The sequence below is a fragment of the Catharus ustulatus genome, chromosome 15 (assembly GCF_009819885.2).
Source record: "Catharus ustulatus isolate bCatUst1 chromosome 15, bCatUst1.pri.v2, whole genome shotgun sequence".
Taxonomy (NCBI): domain Eukaryota; kingdom Metazoa; phylum Chordata; class Aves; order Passeriformes; family Turdidae; genus Catharus; species Catharus ustulatus.
Genome location: NC_046235.1, coordinates 11,739,610 through 11,759,143, shown reverse-complemented (window position 1 = coordinate 11,759,143; position 19,534 = coordinate 11,739,610). Strand labels below are relative to the sequence as shown.

The 19,534-nt window shown below is 42.2% G+C and overlaps 1 protein-coding gene across 3 annotated transcripts in view; it reads right to left on the bottom strand.

Moving 5' to 3' along the window:
• The window catches only part of CNOT6 (CCR4-NOT transcription complex subunit 6), a 32,065-nt gene extending 16,997 nt beyond the window's left edge, over window positions 1–15,068 (bottom strand). For 2 of the 3 annotated variants that reach the window (XM_033072975.1, XM_033072977.1), the window contains exons 1-2: window positions 14,888–15,068; window positions 495–608 (exon numbers count right to left, since the gene is read on the bottom strand). In XM_033072975.1, the coding sequence (XP_032928866.1) occupies window positions 495–606 (112 nt within the window). In that variant the 5' untranslated portion in view covers window positions 607–608; window positions 14,888–15,068. Of the gene's footprint in view, window positions 1–494; window positions 609–12,659; window positions 13,037–14,887 lie in introns of all 3 variants that reach the window. The other variant, XM_033072976.1, reaches the window with a different exon arrangement.
• Window positions 15,069–19,534: the final 4,466 nt, after the last annotated feature.

The window sequence follows — 19,534 nt, the reverse complement described above, 5'->3', positions numbered from 1 at the left end:
GAAATACATGCTTATGAATTCTGAGCATTATCTTTTCAGAAAAAGATTCAACACTATCTCAAAGCTTGCACAGAATGTGGAAGTTTTGGTGTTTGTATTTAATCTTAAGAATAAAGAAAAGTTTACAGCTGCTTTTAAACAGAACAGTTCTGCTTTATGGACCAATACCTCATTGTTACATTACCTACAGTAAGAACATAACACTATAAATGTTTTCCCTTACTTCATCTTCTTAAAACATAAAGAGCTTCCTATCCTTACCTTGACAATTTTTCTGTACATGGGGATTTCCTACTTGCCCCACTTACCTGTCCTACAGCTCCCTGTGTTATCCCAGCCCAAGCTCTTCCCTCCACACACCCCCCAGCTGGCAGCTGCAATCCCATTGTTCTGCTGGCTCACTTCAAGGCAGGTAACAACTCCACCCCAGGCTTGTCTAAGCCCAAACTACTTGTAGTGAGTTCATAACTCAGGACCATGCCTCAGTTTCTTACCACTTATTTCCAACTCTGCCCAGTGTGATTTCTTTCCATTGGCTGCTTCCTCTGAGGACATAATTGTGTACATCCTCCGTGGATCAGGTGGATCGTACTTTTCCTTGGGCATTCCTGTTGAAACCAAAAGGCAAGTGATTAACTGAGATATTGTACACTGAGAATTCTGTAGAAGGTAATTCCCATTTAGGTTAAATTTCATATTAGACTTTGGTACCAAATACTTTTCAAAGCTACAGATAACGTGCCTGTTTACAAACGTTGCTGAATGGGAAACACTGATATAAAATAGAAAAACAGATTCCTAATGCTCCTTGAATGACAGACAACAGCCCAGCCCCCAGGTATTTACCAGAATCTGCAAAGCAATTAAAAATTGTGTCCCACCACCTCCCATGTTGTGTGTCCCTCAGAACTGACACATCCCACTGCAGGCTCTTGTCTCTTCAACAATGAAACTTCACAAAGAGATGATCACCATCAATGGGATCTCTCTCAAATTTCTAGAGAACACATTTGCTAATAACTCTGATTACCTATCAGTTCCAGGTTTACTGCAAATCTCAACTTTTCACACAAATCAGCATCAAGAAAATAATTAAGGTTTGAAAAAGACCCTCAAGTCTTTAAATCTGTAGTGATAGGTTTTAATTCAATCTCCACCCTACTCTGCAATCTGAAAATATTGCACCCAAGGTAGATATTTCTATCACTTTCTTCAGCCAGGTATTTAATACTGAAATTTAACTTCATTTTTCTCTTTCTTTTTCACATCACACCTGGTAACTTTGTAAGAATAATATTTCTAGGCTCTTTTTGCCATACTCAATCATGCACCATGACAGAGAAGCAAGCATTCCTCTCCAACAAACAATAAGCTACTAATCTATTTATATGAAATAGAGAAATTAAACAATGCTGGCTCAAATCACCCTTTAAAACACATTACAAGCAATATTATGCAATTATTCAGCAAAATACATGACAGCAATATTATAATACTATCCAAACCCACTCAGTAAGCAAGCAGCTATACTGGTATAATTTCTAAGGATATTTCCTACCAAGACTTTTAAGGCTTTCTCATTTTTTTAATTTTCTGGGATGAACTGAAAAATATTGTCACGATATAAAATAATCAAAGAATAATTCCTAGTAAATAAGACTACCAACCTAACTTATAATCTGTTTACTGATTTTACTAAAAAATGTTTACTCTGCATGTTAAACAAAACAATGGAAATCCACTAAAACCTTTCTGATAACTATACATCTTAACTAAAATAAAGCTTTTAGGTATCACATGCTTACTTTTAATACAACAGCTCTTTCACTAAGCCACACTCCTCCTTCCCCTTCCCACTCCCACTACTGGTGCAAACCAGATTTCTGCAGTGAAAAGAAATTCCCCTTTAAGAAGTGAATTGTGGGTAAAAGGATCAGATTATAAATAGCAGCTGGGTGAGGCTCCTTCCAGAGTGAAGGCATTTGAGTACCCAGGGTGTAGGAATTGCCAAATGTAACACTTTTTTCATCAGACTTTGCTAATTAAATGAGAGTGGACTATAATCTCCAGAAAGGTAAAAGCCTAACTTTTCCCTGCAGTAACTATGCAACTGGTACAAAAATATATATTAGACTAATGTACAGAGCATCTCTTCTGAAATTTCTATGTATAATTATATATAATTCACAAAGACCACGTAGGAATGCTCCAGCTTGTCAGGAAACATTTACCTTCCCTAGACATTTACTGCTTTCTCTTCCTGCTTCTCCCTGAATTAATAAATATGTTCCAATTTTTCAAGAAGCAGGTATAGCAAAGACAGAAATCTCATTCAGTACAGAAACATGAACACTCCCCAGAGCACACTCAATCACATGCACTAATTAACAGCTTTGCTGGTACCAGCACTGTATCACTGCTCACTGCTAAAAGAGGATGACATACTTTTCCAGTGGGTTTTGTTAAAGTGCACTAAAACAATTAGATTTAAGAATTTGGGGGTTTAACACTGGATCCTGGTGATCCTGGACTCCCTCTCAATAAAGTTCTTGCTCTTGATGGTTTTCCCTCTCTCACTGCTGCATTTCTCAGAGGATGAATCCCTGCTGTTCAGGATTACCAGGTGCCAAAAAAGCAGCAAATGCTTGAGAGCCTCCTGGCTGAAGAAGCTGCTGCTGCCCAAAAGCATCACTGCCACCAGCCACATCTAGAATAGTGTCACACCAGGCATTAGCACATCTTCATCTATCACCCAGAACTCAAAATTCCTCAGGAACTGACAGGAAGGCTAAATTTGGGTTGTATCTCATAGTACAGCATAAAATACAAGCACAGCACCTTGAATTGCATTTCAAAACTTCACAGCATGGAGTAGTTCAAGAAAATCAGTCTCTTTTACTGTTTCCTTTCTCCATCTCCCTAAATCCAAATTTAGTACCCACTGGGCTGCTACAGTAAAATATAAAAGCTGAAGTAAACATCACATTAAGTGAGAGTTTTGTCAAGCTAAAGCAATTTATAGTTAAGATCCATAAAATAGTGCTGAACATCCTTAGAACCACTGATAACTGCAGCTTTTAACAATCATCATGGTAATTTTCGAAAGAGCTTATACCACCTGTAATTTTCACTTGCACCAACACAGATGGTGTAGCACCATTAATATTAGGTTCTTATTGCACACAGTAAATCAGTTTGTAAAGGAGAAAATCTTTATAACAAAGATATGACATGGATTCCTGGAATGTGCTCCAGACTACTTAAATTTAATGAAAAGGACATTTAAGTATGTTTGAATGCAAATGAAATTGTTTACTATCTTGTACCTGGTTATTAAAATTGTCATTTTAACAGCTGTAAAAACAGAAGAGCTTGAGAGTTGTACTGAGTATGGCTGCTCACTTCCACCATGGGTCACTCAGTCCCCACACAGAATTAACACCCCTTACCCCAAAGGAACTGAGCCAAGCAAGGCCAATGAGGTTAACAATGCACAGGGTCTGACACAGGAATTAGATCCCAAGCCTCCAGTGCAGACACTGCTCTAAGCCCTTGTTTGTACAGAGGGTGCTGAGACACAGGCATTGGGACAGGGTGACAGCAGCAGGGACCCACAGCTCCTTCAGGAAGGGTGACAGGGATCAGAAAGAGAAGGGAAAACCTGAAGGCTGCTGTGTCAAGGGAGAACAACCTTCTGGAAGAGAGCTGACAAAGCTGGCTACTACAGCAGGTGGGTGATGGAGCACTGGCTTTGGCTTTCCTCAGAACAGACCACTGCAGACAAAGCCAAACGCTCCCAGGTTGAGCTGCTGCCTTCTCTCCAGCCAGGCCATGCACAGCCAGGCTGGGCACGGGGCTGGGATCACCCTGGACAATGACAATGGCAGTGCCATCACCAGCACCACGAGCTCCTGGGCTGCACCCCCAGCCACAGTACCATGTCAGGAGGCTGCTGGCATAGGAAAGGACTTCCTGGAGGCCAGGCTGGTTTAGATACACTGCTCCTGTAGGAGAACCAGGGGATTCAGCTCACTGCCTGACAAGACATTTGGAATGATGTGTCCTTGGCTAGGGACATGTGCAAAATGGAAGCTGGACTATGAGGCAGTTAATGCTCCAGGTGACTATGGAAATTACCAATAAATAATGTCTTCAAAATGGAGAAATGAGTCTCCTCTGAGTGACAAGGCACTACCTTTCTGCCATTTTTATGAAATTGGAAGATGGTGAGGAGGAAGATTTAAATTGGATGAGGAGATACTTTGAGATTAAGGGGTTTTGGGGTTGTTTTAAGCACTCCAATACTTCATTTTGTGAAATGCTTCCTACAATACCATGATAAATTAACTCAGACTGGAAATGAAATGTATTGAACAAATCCTGTAGGCCAAGTACAGTCTTTCATACTGTTACTATGGATGTAGACATCAAGTTTGCCGCTAAAACATCATCTTTAAATTAGGAAAAGAAAACTTGAATTCTAAAACTGCTGAAAATGATAAACAAGTAAGAGCAACACAGTGTTCAGACATAACTTCGACTGATCCAATCAACTATTCCAAAATAACTATTTTCATACTTACTCTGAACTATCCATAAAACCCATTAACAAACCTGGGAATACCTTTAGAAACACTTCAACATCACAATGCTGAAGCATCACAGCTCTGCTTCTGAAACCTCCTAACACACATTGGTGACTTCTTCAGATTCCCCTCCTTCCCCTTTACTTGCTATTACTAGTCACTAACACACTAATGCAGATCAGGAGATAGCCAGGAGGGGAAGGTAAACAAAGCAGCACCACACCTGATTAAGTGCAGAATTACTCAAACTTTTTGCTACTTTAATTAAAAACAGTGAATAAATGATGCAAATCTAGATCTAATAAAGTAAGAAGCAACAAGACAATTGGAGAATATTTTCCATTTGTTGATGCAGTGCAGTATTACTTGCCAAATAAATTACTTCTCAACTGCTGAAAAGTAGCAGGATAGAAAGCAATCTATTAAGATGCTCAAAATTTCATAAGAAAACAATAGCACATATGAGAGACATTTTTTTCCCTTTCTCTCTCCAAACCCTCAACTGGAAGCTCACCCCAGACCATTCTTTTGTAACCTTGTGCCTTTAACCCTGAAGCTCTTTTCCATGCAATCTGAAGTTTCACTTCAAAATGGGTTCCAGTGACCTCCCCCACAAATATAAATGTTTCTTAAATTGACTGGTCTGTTTTGAATCCAAAGTTAATTTAGGATCCTCCACACCCTCTACCACTTGCACTGTGGTTTTACAATGCATGAAGCAGAACTAAGCTGGCCCTGCTGCAGTTCCTCCTCCCCAGGACCCTGTATTTCCACTTCACTCTTGCATCAGCACCGACTTTTGTCTGATAACAAAGGAGCTGGTGAAGAGAATTAAACTGGCTAAAGGGGGAAGAGGGAAAAAATATATATTTGAGGGAGACTAGCTTCCTGTGTTATTACTTCTGTATAGCAGGAATGTATGTGTGGATTTGCAGCTGTTGAAATGAGGACACCACTGTAATGGCACTTCTGGCCACACTGGCACAAAATCTCTTCTCTTATAGCAGGAAGCAAAGCTTGCTTCCAGCTACCCTCGCCCAGTTAAACAGTAACACTGAACAAAGTCTGAAATCCTAACTGAAGGCAAAGTACATTGCCTTTTAGATAACTTAAGGCTCTAGTAGGTCTAACAATGTATAGGCTAATGAGATGTGTTAATCTGCATTGAAAGGGTTAATTTCTACTGCTGAGCTTTATTAGAATTAACAGGAATTTCTGCTTTCCAAACAGTGACCCTCTTCAAAGGGAACAGAAGTACCTCTAAAAGCAAACCACTGTACTTTGGAAAAAAATCTTTGAGATAATTTCATAGTGCCGTATTTCAGTTTTACTATAAAACTGCAGATTTGCCCTTTCCTACTCAAAGACTCATTACCCCTTCTTTAAAAAGTGCTTTTCCAACATGAATCAAGCCTGCTGCTTTCCCTGTCCTGTCACTGGTAGCGCTTTACTCAGCAAGTCATGAATTTCTATGGGAACTTAATTACATTTCAGCTTGAAGTAAAGGCAAATAAGCAACAACACTGTCCCTGGGCAGGATGACAAGGTGCAACATCTGGCACCTTCTCACAGAAAAGCCACAGTGGATTGAACAGGGTTTATGATAAAGGTCAGTCCCTGCTGAATTTGATGAGTTGAGTCAATGACTGAATTTATCCTCAGCCTGTTCCATGCCTGGGCAACAAACTCGAGAGTGATGTCAATACTGAAAACTGATGGAAAAATATTCATGGGCAAGATACCATGATGAGGAAAGGAAACAAATACCCAAAGCATCCCAGCTAAACCTCAAGTGCCCTGTGAAGTACATTTAATGTATTTCAGCTAAATTCTTATTTAAAATTATTTGGCATCACCCAACCCACCTAAGACATAAAACTAGAGAACTGGATACTTTTTCTGTATCCTGATACTGTTCCTACAAAGCCTTCTAAATTTCATGTTATCTTATTTCTATAAATGTCTTATTCAAAACATACCAAATTGAAACTTTGGTTTTTTAAAAATATAAATCTTAACATATGCCTGTCATTTCATATTTCCCAACTACTAGTAGGTATATACCATAATACAGAAGAATACTTGCATTCTCCTATGAAACTTGCTACATAATGCCTATTTTGTTGCAATACTATATATTATGTTACACATATTTTATACATGCGTTTTATACAAAGTGTATTTTGCTACAATGTATTGTAACACACAACACACCTACAAAGCACATTTTGCTACAATACACAAGCCGATAAACCAAAGTTCAGGAAAGCAGGTTGAGCCATCGCCCAAAAGAAAAAAATAAAATTGAATTTTGAATTGAGAAATCCATACATTAGAACTAAAATCACAACTATTCTGAGACTGAATAAACAGAAACTTAAGGACTTGCTTATCTATTGAAATACAACCTTACATTTAACTTCGTAGGCATGAACCAGATCCCTCTATTGAAACATATACAAAGAAAACACCAGTGTTGCAAGAAACCACATATTTATTTTTTTTCCTACTAGTATGCTACTTCAAGGCAAATATCAAGTCTGTTGTGTAAACACCTATTATTTCTGGACTAGTACAAACACTCTTGGCATTTTATTTGAAAAGAGCTCTTCAAGTATATTTTTTTTTTACAGTACGTATTTGGTATTGAAAAAACAAGGCTAGGGAAAATCCGATTGGGAAATCAGCTAAAGGCCAACACCTGAAATTTTCAGAACACACGCTGTAAGTTAAAAATTTCCTTTTGCCCAGTGTGGGGAGGGATGGCATGTACCAGCTGTGGGCACAGGCAGAACTGCAGCAGCACAAGATCAACTCCTGAAACACTCCCCCCTCCCAAGAGACCCAACTATAACATGTGGGAAAGTGTCAAGACCCCTTTAACCCAATTTACAGCCTAATGTTGGAATAACCTAAATGAAAATTGTAAAAAAGCTGTTGCATCAACACAAAGTCAACTGATTAATTCCAAGTACTTTTTCACTTGCTAAGATCACATTTTAGTGCCTCTGAGTGTATTAAGATTTTTTAGTGGCTGTTAGCTTCATCAGGGATGTGATGCTTCTCCATCCTATTTTGAGGACTTCTAAAACTGTAATTTTATATGACTGCCAATACAAACCCACGAGTTACCCTTCCTCTTTTTCAGACTGAAGATAATGCTGTGGGATGTGAACATGTGTAATAATAAATACACTATACTGATTAAGTCAACACCCATTAATTCATGTAAGTGTATCTGGAATATTACTAATCAGATGAGTTATTTGAATTTGCATATATAAGTTCTACTACAGAAAACTCAGAAGCTGACAAATGCTTTATTATTCTTTTAAAAATCTATAAAGCTGTTGAAATTCAGCAAACCCCTTCATCTTGCCAAAGCTGACTAAAATGAAACATAACCCTCCTGAAACTCAAGCAAAGTATCCTGGTTCAGATAAACTGGGCCATAAATGTCACAGGATTTACTTGCTGTCTTCAAATCAGGAAGGCTCCATTAGACCAGAGAGCACTGACTAGAACAGGTTTTAAATTTTGTTAAGTCCAAAACTCAGTCATTTAATATTTTTAAGAAGAGCATATTACATTTTGACCTGCAGGTATTTCAAATTTAATTAAGGTGTCTTTGTCCTTCATAACTACTTGTTTATGGAAAGGCAAACTGGCTGGTTCCAGCTGGCAGTGGCAGGCATAGGGAGGATGCAATTTTCCCAACTTCTACTTTTTCTACCCAACCCCTATCTATTACAATTTCCCACAGATAAGCTACGTGCAGTCCCATATTTTAATGATGTATGTGTAATCCTCTGAACCTTGCACAGTGTGAAAAACTCGTTTACCATCATCTCACTAATGCAAAAAAGCAATTGCCACTTCCACGTTCAGTTGCTACAAAATCTAGTTTAGGTCTAGAAGAGAACTCTAAAATGGTCAGAGTACAAAATGCAGAGTTTAGGACAGAGCTCCTCGACTGCTCCATCTTCCATACAGATCTCCAAACCAGACTTGTTTTACCAGACTCGCGATAAAAAACCCCTCGAATTCCCACCCCTTACCCTGCACAACATATAATCATTAGAAATACGATGTCCAAATGTTCTCAGTGTTGCAAACATGGTCCAGATGATTAGAATAGTTCTTAATTATCAGAAATTGCATCTAATTATGACTATAGTAAAAGGCTGCTGTATACAAAACAAACACTAACACAAAACCAAATTGCAAAGCAAAGACTGACCTTAACTGGAACCACATTGGCTAGTTAATGAGTACTACACAGCATTCAGCTTTTTGCACATTCTGTTAGTGTATTCTGAAACGCTAATATATTAAAGAGATGTCAGGTTCACTAATTACTTTAAGAATTTAAATAAATTACATTGCATTACAGAATTGTATACTGTACGAGACAGATGGAACTTAAAAGACCAGCTTTAAAAAACAGGAGTTGTGTTGTAAAACATTTAGCTTCAGGTTTTATAAACGTAGGCAGAAAGACCAAGGCTTAAAAGCTTCACCTATAAATGTCTCTAGAAAGCTGAGAACAGTCTTACACTCGAAAACATTAATATAATACCAACTCCCACTCCACTGGTTATATCCAATCATATTTGACAATTTAGTTATGATTCTTCACAATACATAGAACACTGATTCTTGTTTAGGGAATCTAGTGCAAAATTTCTTATCTTGCTCCAACTCAGTAGTCTGTTCTAAATATTGGCACATGCACCAACATGCTCCTCACCACATTTTCCTTTATGTGTCTGCAGAATGCTTACCACATCTGTTGTTTCATGGGGGAAAAACCAAAAGCCACCACACAAAACACTATTTCTTAGTCTTACAACAGAACTAAGGATTAAGAGAGAACTCAGCTACTTTAAATGAGCTCATTTTCAGCATTCCTGCTATAGAACTGAACCAGAGCTTGACAAGAGACGTCAGTACCTAAATTCGAAAATCTCTGCCTTCCTAGAACACAATTTCTAGGTATCTAAATGCTTGTTAGTGTTAGTGTTGTTAAACTAACTGAAGGTCAGGATGTTACAGAACTCATCACACAGCTGATGCTTTACCCATCTAGCCACATCCTGACAGCAAACAAATTATTCAGAGATTGGTTTTACTTCAAATTTAACCAACAAGCCTGAAAATGTTTTTCTGCAACCACATCTTGCGCAGCAAAGCCAACTCAAGACTTCTTTCCTGTCACCATGTTCCACTGCATCATCTCCCTCAGTTGTGCTGATGCAGCTGCTTGTGAGACAATACTGAAAACCAGCAATGATACTCAGCTAAAAAAGTGGGGTTTAGAGGTTGTGGGGGTTGGTTTTTTTAATAATGAAGTATCACCACTCAGCCATGTCACTGCTTGGTTTTGAGCATTACTCTGACAACAGTTGCATTAACATAGATGATTTAATGGGAAATAAATGGATCTAATGAGAAACCAAAGTAGCACCTTTCTAAATTCTGCCACTAGACAGAAATCCTGACCTTCTAAATCAGAAGAAATCATAAGGTGATCTAGTCCACTGCTCCCTATACAGAAAGCACCAATGCCATGACTGGCCATTCAAATCTCCAGAGGTGGATCTTTCATCATGCTCCTCATCAAAACAGGATTCCTTACTAGTTTTAATTATTCTTCACACTTACTACTTGCTCCTAAAAGCTCTCATTCCTGAAAATACTCTGCAGCTGAATTGTGATTCATGCTGCACCGAAATTCCTCTTAATCCACAGGACCTTTGTTTTGTCAGAAAAAGCTCCTCTGCTGGGTGAAAGCCATTACAACTTCTTTAAAATATTTTTAAAGTATTAATGGTCAGAATGTGGCATAAAATGTCTCAGTACTTTTTACATTCAGCTATTATGATGCCATTTCCTTGCTCTGACAGGTGATACACATCAGATGGTATATGGCCAACCATGGTAGTGTTTTAGTTTAGTTTCAAGCCTTCTGTCTTTGTAGGTGTTGACTAAACATGGCCTTTGTTGCAAAAATCACTTCAGAGACAGATCTTTCATGTAAGTTTTTTTTACTGATCCCTGACTCTGTAAACAGATCCATGCAGAGAGACACTTTTGTGGAGCAGCACGAAGTCAGATCAATGTGCAGGATCCACATCTCACCCATCAATACACTCCAAAATAGCTCAAGCAATAAAGTTGTGTATTATTTGTAACATGCAGGATATGACATTACTGTATATTCCTGGTCTCCACTGCAAGATGCTGCACCTTCATGACAGGATCCATCACTCAAATTGCTTCAGCATGTTCTGGGAAACCCCACATCTCCAACTGAAACTGCTGCCTTGCTAAGGAAAGGGGGAAGCTCAAAGGTTGCTTTGGAGATACTGGTATTATAAATGGAACAAAACTTCAAGAAGGTCTTCAGGTAGGGAGCCCCCTCACTTGCAGAATAAAGGCTGTATACCAGGAACATGAACTCAGATAGACAAGAGAGCCATCCGAATATCCAGGCTGTGATCACAATGTTGAGCTGGCAGCCTCCAGAGAACAACGAACAGCATTCCCAGTCTAAAAAAATCTAAAGTCAAATCAATCTCTTCCTGCAGATCTCCATTGTACCATAAACTGGAATACTAACAGCAAGTATTTTAGTTCTAAAATAAGCAACTGTACATGTTTACTGCTCCTAGTCCCTCCTTGATTCATACCCCAGAAATAAGGGCTCCAAGGCATTAATGAAAGGATTCACGTTGCGGTCTTACAAAGGGAAAAAACTGAGTTGTCGCCAATCATTTTTTTAAGCAAGCACCATCTTGGAAGTGCAATTAGCAGCTAAAAGCACATGTTAAACATTTAAACAGCTTTTTCTTTGGGACCTGCCTAAGCATTTGTAAACTCTTCAAGATGTCAGCTGCAGAAATTGCTCTATGTAGAAACTAAGAGTGCAGGTCCCCAAGCTTATGACAAGACTCTCTTTTTGAGTGGACTTATACAACCCAATTTCAGTGTAAGAACATAAATAATGTCATTTAATGCAATGCTAATAATCTTGCAGGGTATTGTACAATAATCACACTTCCAAGTGTGAAGCACCAACACTTTAGAAGGAACAAAACAGATGAAACCCTGCAGTGACTCAGTCTGAGCAATTTATGCAGAAAGCTTTCAAAATTATACCATGGAGAAGGCTAAATTTAGACTGGAATCAGTAATGTCAGTATTTTGACATGGGAAATAGTGCAAGACCTCAATATATGGATTGAAAACCCCAGATACTGTGTATGCAATTGGGCATGGGTCAACCCCTGCCTCATGCAATTAGAGCTAAAATCTGGTGGTTCAGTCTGTTGAGAATATTTTTGTGGTGTTTTAAGGTCACTGGTAGCTTTTTAAAGCCCACAACATACACATATACAGTGTGTATATATATATATACTACATATATTTCCTGAAAATTAATACCCCTATAGAAATAAGTGTCAATTCTTGTACATCACTTCAATTCTGAATACTGAAAGGCATTCTCATTCCTAAAGGTTCTGTGCAGAATCTTTGCCTAATGTGGTCCCATTTGAGACTGGGATATAATGGTCAGACTGCACATACACAAGTGTACAGCCAAAAGGACATGATAAAAACAGATAATAATAATTTAAAACTCAAACAGTCTGTTAGCAAACAGAACCAGGGCCTCTGCAACAAGGACTGCACGAGTGGATGGAAGAATTCTGGTTCACCACATGGACTCCTGGCACGGTGGTGAGCCAAACAGCATGGCACAGTGCACTACAAACACTAATATTTAAGTTTTTTGGTAACAGATTAACAGAACCATTTTTGTTTATACAGCCATGTTTTCAGCTATAGATTCTTTTGTTCATATGTTGGGAAAGAATTTTTAGTTTGCTCAGACTTGGAACCATTTCAAAGACAGTTGAGGTTTCCATCACAAACATTGCACTTGGTTAAAAGAATGTCTTCCTAATATCTAGTACAGCCCTATCTTGAAAAGGTACCATGCTCATTCAATCTGTGACCCTTCATACAATGTTTTCAAGTCTTCATGTAGAAAATGTCAAATGTATTTACCTGCCCATGCAGTATTACAGTTTCATCTATCTTTATATTTCAGTTCTTCCTCTAAAATTCAAGCACAGTAAACAGCCTGAATATGAGACTGTATTCAGAGTTCAACTTCAGAATGCAAACAGAAAAGAGATGCATGGTAAGATCCTTTTAAAACATGGGCTGATCCAAGCGATTCAGGTGAAAAGTGAACAAAGAGTTAATCCAAATGCGAAGGGCTCCATTTCAGTAATAGCATGAATAAACCCCCACAGAAGGCTCCATTGCTAGCAGCAAACTCCACAGAGTCCAGATGAACCAGCAGGAAGAACAGAGGGCGGATAATCCTGTAAAATTACCCCAGTGGAAATGTTGATAAATTCCCAATTACGAGACCTGCTCTAGAATGAAAAAAAATGCGAGATACAATACAATTACCAGTCAACACTTGCACATCTTTGTATTTAAGCCAGACAAATACCACAGGTATTTCTTAATCCCTTGGATTTTGAATTAGTTACCCACTGTGGCAAAATCTAGATTATGAAAATAAACCCCAGAAATCAAATGAAAAAACAGGCAATCTGCAACTCCAGTTACAAAGTAAATACCCATCCATGAAGTTCTATTTTCAGTGATACAATTTTCTATGCGTTTGTGGAAATACAGATGGCTGTATTAAAAACAAACAAACAAAAACCAAAACAAAAACAAAACAAAAAACCCAACAAAACCCTCAGCTTACTGTATTTGTTTTGAATATACTTCTTAAATTACACAAAGCAAAGCAGCACAGAATCAGGTTGGAGAAGACCTCTAAGACCATCGAGTCCAACCTAGGACTACAACCTAGCAGGCTTCATATGAATTTTAGTGTTTGTGGTAAAACTGCTGATAAAATACGTGTTCACCATAGATACCAAGACAGAGACAGGTGTAGAAGATATCTCCTTTTCTAAAGCCTTGTCTGATCCCAGGCTTATCGCTCTCCATAAATTTCTGGAGCAGGAAAGGCTGCTCTGTGACCACCAAGCCGGACCGTGGGGGGGTGCGGGAGCTGCGCACCGCCCGGACCAGCGCAGATGCGGTTCCGCAGGCGGCCCAGACGCTCATTCCCCGTGCCCCAGCCGAGGCAGTGACCCCGCTCGGGCCCCGCTCGGTTACAGACCGGTGCGGAGGCCGCTGCGACCGCAGCCCCGCCGCCCCCCGCCCCAATTCGCTCTGTTTATCCCTGCATGCGCCTGTCCCGCGGCCTCGTGCGCCCGCCCCCCGCGCCTCCCCATTGGCCGCCGCCGCTGCCACTCAGGGCCCGCGCGGCCTCGCATTGGCGGCCGCCGCTGCCACTCAGGGCCCGCGCCCGCCCCGCCGCTCCCTCCGCCGGAACGAGCGAGCGGCGCTCCGGCCCCGGCGCCAGCGCGGCCGCGGCTCCCGCTGCCGGCGGGGCGGGGAGGGACGGCGGGGCGGGCGGGCAGATAGCTAGGCAGCTGCCGCGGCTCCTTCCGGAGCAGGCGAAGCGCTCCGCTGACAGGCAGCGCTGCCGCCCCTCGGTGCGCGCCCAGCCAGGCGGATCGGCCTCCGGGGAGGCAGCGGCGCGGGGCGCCGTGCGTGGAGGGTGGACGGGCAGTTCCCCCGATTGATGTCATTTCCCTCGGCCTTTTGTTTAATTATTTTAAACTCAATTGCACGGTGAGGAAAATAAAACCAAACCGACAAAAACAACAAAACCTACCAGCACCAATAATAACAACAACAACAACAAAAAAACAACTTCAGCCTTCCAGATGCCATTATACTAATTTCTCTTAATTGCCCCTCCGATGCAAACCGAGCCGGGCTCCTGCGCGGCGCCGCCCGGCCCGGCTCCCTCCCAGCCTCCCTCCCTGCCTCCGCTCGCCGGTGGGCGCTCGCGGGGCTCGGCCCGGGGGTGCGGAGCCCCCTCCCCGCCGCCCCCGCTTCAAGAGCCACCGTTCCCCGCCGCCTCCCCGGGCGCGGAGCCTCCCCCGGGCGTCCCCGCAGCAGCGGCTGCCCAGGCCCAGCACACCCCCTCGGAGCTCCCCCCCACGCCCAGAGGGGCCTCGGCCCCCCCTGACACCCCCAAACGCCGCGGCGCGGGGGCTTCTCCCCGCCGAGCCCGGGGTTCCCCTCCCCTCGCCGTGCTGCCGCCGGTCCCCCCCTCAGCGCACTCCCCCCGCAGCGCTGCCCCCCCCGGGCAGAGCCCCCCGCTCCGGGCCGGCCGCCGGGGCCGCCCCTACCTGTGGCTGCAGCATCCCCGTCCCCCCGCCGCCCTCGCTCCGCCGCCTGCCTGGCTCTTTGTTTCCTGCCGCGGGCCGGACGGGAGAGCGGCTCCCCCCCGCCTCCTCCTCACACTCATTGAAAGCAAACAAGCATCATGGCGGCCTGGCGGCGGCGGCGGCTGCGGGCAGGCCGGCCCCCCTCCTCCGCCTCCTCCTCCTCCTTCCTCTCCTCCTCCTTCCTCTCCTCCTCTCCGCTCCGCTCCCCGCCCCACCTGCCCAGGCCGCCCGCACTGCGCGCACGCTCCGCGGCCGCGGAGGGAGGCCGGGCAGGGGGCGGCAGGGCCCGGGGGGCGCGGGGCGATGCGGAGGGAGGAGTTTGGAGCGCGTTCGGGGTACGGCCGCAGCGGGGAAAAGTGGGTGAAAGTAACGATTGCTGCGGTGTAAGGCTCGAAACCCGTGCAAATGGTGCATGGCAGGGAAGGGGTTCCTAGCAGGAGCCCAAGGAAGGCGAATGGGAATGGTCATTTGTTTGGAAAAGAACTTTTAAATCTCCTGCGAAAGTCCAAGTGGGGAACTCGGCCTTGAAGTGGATGAGCTCAGATACGGTACGGGTGACAGGCCGGACGCTTCTTTGGAAAGAGAACATTTCTTCTATGTTTGTGTCTTTAATGGTAAACCAGTGCCTAGCATCCTTCACTGTGACATTCTCAGGAACAATGTGTACTGTGAAAGGTCCCCCAGTATTGCCAGCAGCACCTTTTGGAAATTCTGGTTGCGGCTCACGTCATTTTCCTCATGAACTGATTATTGGATGGAAACCAAAATATTTAGAAAGAAATTAAGTACCTCCTCGTTGAGTGTTGTTATTACTGTCCCTGCACAAGAAGAGTTTCTGATGAGAGATGCCAAGTGAAATGATGGTGGGGAAGTGCCATCCACGGTGTAATATTAGCATAACTCCTAAATAATGACTTCCAAATTAAGGATTTTGTCAGTTTTTCAGAGTTAAAATGCTGAAAACATCAATGATGCTGCAGCAAATGAGTGCTTGGTACACACCACTTCATCCAAGGGAACAGTAAAAACAAAGATGCTGTCCCAGATACAGAACCCTGTTTCTGATCTGGGGAAGCTGAATAGGAACTGAGGCCTCCATTTAGGTATAACTGGATATGTAGCTGGAAATAAATGGCACTCACACTGTTGTGCAGTGAGGCATTCTCTTTTAACATAATGTGAAAGAGGATGGTATCAGGCCCAGCTCCTGAGGAACACCACCCCCATCCACTGAGGCCAGTGCTTTGGAAAACATGACCCGGCATGCTGCGGGCCAAACCTGCTCACAGAACGTCCTCCAGGGAAAGGCTGACGCTTGCTTGGAAATAATCCTGCTATACTTCAGATTTCTGTTCAGCCTTATCATATCATATATCTGAAATGCTCTTGGATGATAAACTATCTCCTCTCCACATGGTGCAGTCCTGTGCTAAGATACCCGAGCCTGCTCCATTACGGATGCGCACGGGCTCCGGCAGAATGCCGTATCTGCTTCCCCGTGTTGGCTGCCTCTGGAGAGCTGACAGTCATTCAGAACTAACTCCAGTCGCTCTACATGTCATTCTCCTGCACTGCATGTCTTTTCTTTCCGATAAGCAGCTGTCCTGCACATTCTTCAGTTAATACTTTCTGGGTCAGATATGGCCTCAATAGACTATATCATTTTGCCCAGAGCTAATTCTCCAAAAGCAGTAGGAAAGTCTTTGAATACGTTGCAGGATTTTCCAGGAATTGCTGCTCAGCAAAGAAAATTCAGTTGATCATAAGTCTCTCGAAAAATGCTTGCAGGGAACCTTCATTCCTCAGGGATGGATGCTGGGGTAATATTACATTAAACATGGAAAGGTCTACTGGCAAAGACCTTCAATGCTGCAAGTGGAGAACAAATGGCAGAAAATACTGTAATTCTCAAGTAACTGAGATAAGCAAATGAGAACATTAGAGAAAATAATTTTAAAACAATTAAAAATAATTTTGTATTATTGCCCATTATATAGATTAACAGGAGATGACAGCAGTTTGGCAGATTACAAGTTAATGAACTTTTGCAGGTTATTTATAAAAAACCAGCAGTATTTGAAGAGCCTAAAATTACAGCCTTTTATGTCAACATTTTTTTTTAACTGCCAGCTTGTGTGGTTTGAAAGAGCAGAATGAAGTAAAAACAGGTATGTGGGGTTTTTTTTTAGAAACTGTTATGTTCCACTGAATTTCCTGTGCAGAAGTGCTGTTGCTCATCTGTACGTCTGATTAACTTTTGCTCCCTGAAAGTGTTATCAGAACTGTAACCAGGCAAACAGCAGAGCAGATGGCCAGTGCCAGTATCGGTGTTTCTGGTCTGGGTGCTTAATGAGATCTGAGAGTGTAACATGAGCCTCTTTCATTTTGTCTGTCTCACATGGCAGATATACTTGGTGCAAGTGCTCTGGTTGCTCAAGGTCACAGATTCATCAATCAAAAGAGAGCCCTTCCCATTAATCTTTTACCTGCCCATGACAGTTCCATACATCTCAGGAGCTGCCATGTCGCACTCAGTGCTGAGTTTGTCCTGAGTTTGGGACAGTAGTGCTGTCAAAGACAATCAGGTTAGGCAGAAATTAACCACTGTTTAAAACACAACATTAGATGTACTGTACTCTGAGTGTGAATTTTCATTCATTAACTGTAAACCAAAAATGCCTTTTGGTGCTGTGGAATAAGCCTTCAGCTGGGCCAAACCTCCTGTCCCACGCTATGAAGCTGAGTGTCCTACAACATTTCTCACCTTACACTCTTACACTTGAAGATAGAAGTATTTGCTGTGAGTGGTTTAAAAAATCTCAGTACCCCCACCATCTCCTCTCTGAATGCACACATCCTAGGCTGGAGCTGAGAGTGTGCCTGGGAGGCCTCAGGGAGGCCACTGGGTCCATTTGACCAACATTTACAGCTGGTTCGAGGTCCTGGTGCCCCTGAGAACTGACAGAGGGATGTGAAACTTGTGGTAGAGGGTTGTCTTTGTGGCTGAGCAATGGTACTTTTTTGCTTTATTTAAATTGCTAAATTTGGTGATGAAGATACACTCTTGAAATATCTATATACCGTTGCACAGTAGAGGCTTGTTTGACTTCTAAGTTCTTTGTAGTAAAGGATGTCCTTCATCCTGCATGGCTCATACCTCACCCCATCCTGAGGGGGAGCAGGCACAGAGGGGTTGTGGCTTGTGGGATCTCTTGTGTCTAGGGTTACAGAAGAAATGACCGAGGAAGATTCAGTCCTACCCATTTCCCTCACTTTCTGTGCCCAGGAAATGTGACAAAAGCAATGTAACTTGGAGGCAGAAAGGAATCAGGGAGGGGAGCACAGTTATGGTAAAGCAGGGAAAATAATGGGGAGGAAAGGAGTAACTGGGAGAGGGATCCCAAATGGGAGGGCAGAGCCTAATTATGGTCTGCATTTTCAGTCTGTGTGAGTATAGATACAGGGATCTGAGCTGCAGGATGGCTTCCATGGCTGTTGAGATCAGTGGGATAGCTACTCTGAACATGGCATATGCCTAAAATGACAGGTAGTCTGAAAAATGAGGACTTGGAGCACTCATATCGCGCTTCTGAAATCATTGCATTTTTAATGATTTCAGCCTTAAGTTTTATGGCCTGTTCTCCATCTACCCAGTGAATGTAAGAGCATCTTCTTTCACAGCTGGATAGTAAAGATAAATCTTTGATGTTTATTGAGCATTAAAACTACAGTGAAAGCTCCATACAAAAAGCATTGAGGCAATTAATATTCCTGCTTTCCTCTGCATGGAATGGAGTTCAGTGGTTTCCAGAAGACCTTTATGTAAAAAGGTAATTGAAATCTCCCCTTATGCATATCCACAACAGAGATGAATTCAGGAATTTTAATCCTGGGATGGCACAGTTTGTAGGTAAGGGCTTTGCAGCCTTAGAATTACTTTAATATGCATTGTTAGACAAAAGTGAAATAAGTTCTTTGAAAGAAACTGAATATTATCAAAGGTTTCTTTCTAGAAATATCTGCATTTAGTAGGAAGACTTCCACAGTGAGAGAAGAGTTTCTAACTCCTTTATGCCTTTTGTATACTACTATATAAATCTGCCACCACCTGAGATGCTTGTGTACTATGTTTAGATGACTCTTACAATTATTTAGATATTTGATAAACAGTCAGGATTGCAGCAGTTTAAAACGTGCATTGAATCTTGTTCTCTATCTCAAGCATGCAGGTCGGTGGAGCATTGAGTCATTAATAAATACTTCCTAGTATGTGCATTTGTGCTATACTGTAGCAGTGAAGTAACAGATCTAAAATGCCATAATTCTTACTTGTCCTAATCAAATATTAAAATCTGAAGGCTGTTAAGAAGCTGGATTTATGAACCATGATGTTGTTTACCTCATTGTCATTTTTTAGACACAGGCTGATTCTTGCATGTTTTTGTTCCTAGAATCACCTCTCCAATTCTTGCTCACCTTTCTCCGTGAAGATATCCATCTTTTCGTATTAGAACTAAGTAAATAATATGAAAGGAAATGTTAATGGTATGACCTGCCTGCATTCATTACATGGACAGAGCTCCTGGTTGCATTCAGAGCTCTGCAAAA